A 3,402-nucleotide genomic window follows, 5' to 3' on the forward strand; every position below is an offset into this window, starting at 1 on the left:
TTTTTAAGAATTTTAAAATTTAATCTTATAATTATTAAAATGTAAGGTACTTAAATATCGCTTACTATAGATCGCTTATTAAAGATCGCTTATCAAATTTACTCGATAGCCCTTATTAAAAAAAAATTATAAATTTAATTTATAGATCTTTACTCGTAATAAAATAATAAAATAATAAAATATATAAAAGAATAAGATAGAGTTAAATTAGAAAACCTTGAATTTATATATATAATTAATTATTAATTTATTAGATCTACGCTTTTTAATTAGATATCGTAGATAAATAAATTAATATCTATAACTATTAAAATCTCGCCCTTCCGCGTCTCTCTTATTAAAAAAATAGGCGTATATTATTAATATATAGAATAACTTTTTTATTTTCTATTAAAACTTTGAGATTTTTTTTTAAAATTTTAAAGCGCTATTTATGCTTTTCGAATTTTTAAGAATTATAAAATTTAGTCTTATAATTATTAAAGCGTAAGGAATTCAAATATCGCTTATTAAAGTTCGCTTATCAAAGATCGCGGATAGCCGGACAGCCCTAATTAAAAAATAGATATATATTATTTAATTTTAGAATAACTTTTTTATTTTCTATTAAAATTTTAAGATTTTTTTTTAAAATTATAGAACGAAATATGGGCTTTTAGATAAAAAAAGAATTATTAAATTTAGTCTTATAAATATTTAAAGGTAACGAATTTAAATATCGCTTATTAAAAGTTCGCTTATTAAATTTACTCGATAGCTCTAATTAAAAAAAATGATTATAAATTTAATTTATAGGCCTTTACTCGTAAAATCGTAAAATCGTAAAATAATAAAATAATAAAATAATAAAATAATAAAATAATAAAATAATAAAATAATAAAATAATAAAATAATAAAATAATAAAATAATAAAATAAGAGATAATAATAATATTTTTAAGATATAGTAAGTTAATAAAATCTTAATAATAATAATTTAAGCTCTTTAATATAGAAGTATTAATAATAATAAAAGATTAATATTATTATACTAGTTTATTATATAAATTTAATAAAAGATAGATATTTTAATATTACGTTAAAATTATCGAATTTAAAATAAGATAAATAGAAGTATAGCGTAAATAAAAGTAGATATAATTAGTATTCGAATATTAAAACGAATTCTCAGCCCTATAAATCTACGCATCGCTGAGAGTTGCGATAGATGGCTATAGTACCTTTAATCGACCAGCATTGGTGCATATAGTCTTACATATTTATGACGAACGACTGTTAACTTAACGGTCTATTGCAAGGGGCCGTGATTTACCAGATGAACTCTGCTTGGACAAGTGCAGGGTCATCAGCCCGTGCTGGCGGAAAAGGTCGCCGATGCCACGCCCTTATGAACCTCCTTGCCTCGTTTTCGTTCGAAAATGACATGACCCACCTAGCGGGAGTATGACGCCGAGCACCCAATTCTGCAAATTCATCTGTCTCGGTGCTCGTCGAACCCTCGAAGCCATCCGCTGCGCTTCTAGAAGTGTCCAGCCTATCGATGGATATGTCCCATGCCAAGCCCCGATCGCGTCCATCAGCGGCTATTGTGTTCCTGATCACAGAAGTAGGCAATTGCTGTCCGTCAACCGAGAATAACACAGATCTCCCTGTTTTGTTCGTCTCCCCTAAGAGCGGACGGTACCCACGCTGATCCAACACTTGCTTTATACGAGCAGAATATGACGGGAAGAGTAGCCTAAGCTGAATTCTTTGAGATGGTGGGCAAAGAGAGTAGTCCTGTAGCAACGTGTAGACATCTTCACCTTCGATAACCACCCCTGGCTGCAACGGCAATGGTGACTCAATAGATGTTGGCGTATGGGTTTTGGCTATTCGATGTAGGCGAATGACATGGTTCTGATAGGTTCGAGCGTACGCGGGATTGGGGAATAGTATGAAGTAGCGACCTGCTGATTCCAACGTCGTGGGGTCTCGCAAAGGAATGACTATAATTCGGGTTAGTAACAAGCATCTTGTGCACATATTTCTCCTTTCTCAACCCACTTTTCAGGATATCGCCGGGACCAGTCCAATCGTCAATGTGTTGCCCCTTGGGTGCGATCCGTCGGAAGTCGCTTTCGATAAGTGACTTGCTGCCTGTATCGAGCCAAAGAACTGCGATTTGCTGGTGCCGAAAAACCTTTGCAGCTGCTGCTTTTGCCACTCTCTTGGGTTGCGCTCTCTCGCTATCAGACTCATGGCCGATTCCTCCTAATGCATCGTCGACCTCGGGCAACGGTAAACGAGGCAGGTTTTGAACATCGTCGTGAAGTCTGGGATCTCGGTTGCCATCCCTTTGGACGTCCTCTGGGAACAATTCTTCAAGCAGTGACGGTTTTTGCGAAGGCGGAGGGTTTGAGGGTCTGAATCTTATAAAGCTTGCTCCCTTGCCGAATCTGTGTAGCAGTCGGGAATGGCACAAAGCGCGCAATTCCCACCGTAGTCGTAGACATTGGGCCACAATAGGTCGTGAAATTAGCATTCGAATTCACTGTTAGCATCACCTTGTGTTAAAACGTCTCATGAGGTTGTTGTAGCTATCAGTATATATAAAAGAATAAGATAGGGCTGAGCTTGAAAACCTTGAATTTGTATGTGCAGCCAATTATTAATTCAGGGTTACTACGCTTTTTGGCTAGATATCGCGGGTAAACAAATTAGCGTCCGCAACCATTAAAATCTATTATCCTACTTTCTCATTTTAATCTTTTAATAACTTTACTATTTTCTATTAAAATTTTGAATTTTTTTTAAATTATAAAGCGTAGATTGCGCTTTTAAGTTTTTTAAGAATTCTAAAATTTAATCTTATAATTATTAAAAGATAAGGTATTTAAATATCGCTCATCAAAGATCGCTTAACAAAAGATCGCTTATTAAATTTACTCGATAGCCGAGAATCGGGGATAAAAGTCTCTATCGACTTTTGATAAGGGCTATAAGAGAAAGTTAATAGAGACTTTTATCCTCGACCCTCGAGCTCTAATTAAAAAAAAAATTATGAATTTAATTTATAGATCTTTACTCGTTCTTAATATTAGAATAATAGACTAAGTCTACTCTAATCCTATCTCTAATTTCTTAATTATTAAGAAACGAAAAAGTTTTCGTATAAGTACTCTTCTCTTGAAAATAGAAAATTGAAATTTCAGGAATAACTTCTTAACGATAGATTATAATTCTCTAAAAATCTTATTATTACGAAAAAGTGTTATAAAGATTTAAAGATTTAAATTTTAATATATTCTAGTAATATTAATATATTAATAAGTAAAGATATATGAATTAAATTTATAGAGTTAAATTTTTCTAAGTTAAATCGAATTTTAGTCTTAGCTCTAAGTTAAATCGAACTCTAAT

At 32.5% G+C, this 3,402-nt stretch overlaps 1 protein-coding gene across 1 annotated transcript; it reads right to left on the reverse strand.

Moving 5' to 3' along the window:
• Window positions 1-1,308: 1,308 nt before the first annotated feature.
• Window positions 1,309-2,524, reverse strand: HO173_006641 (uncharacterized protein; the record flags this gene model as incomplete). Its single annotated transcript, XM_037308549.1, has 2 exons — window positions 1,309-1,988; window positions 2,047-2,524. 2 exons carry the CDS (start codon window positions 2,522-2,524, stop codon window positions 1,309-1,311), a joined length of 1,158 nt encoding a protein of 385 aa, XP_037164392.1.
• Between the last annotated feature and the right edge of the window lie 878 nt (window positions 2,525-3,402).

Source organism: Letharia columbiana (genome assembly GCF_014066305.1).
Source record: "Letharia columbiana isolate WasteWater2 chromosome Unknown Sc0000020_s0, whole genome shotgun sequence".
Taxonomy (NCBI): domain Eukaryota; kingdom Fungi; phylum Ascomycota; class Lecanoromycetes; order Lecanorales; family Parmeliaceae; genus Letharia; species Letharia columbiana.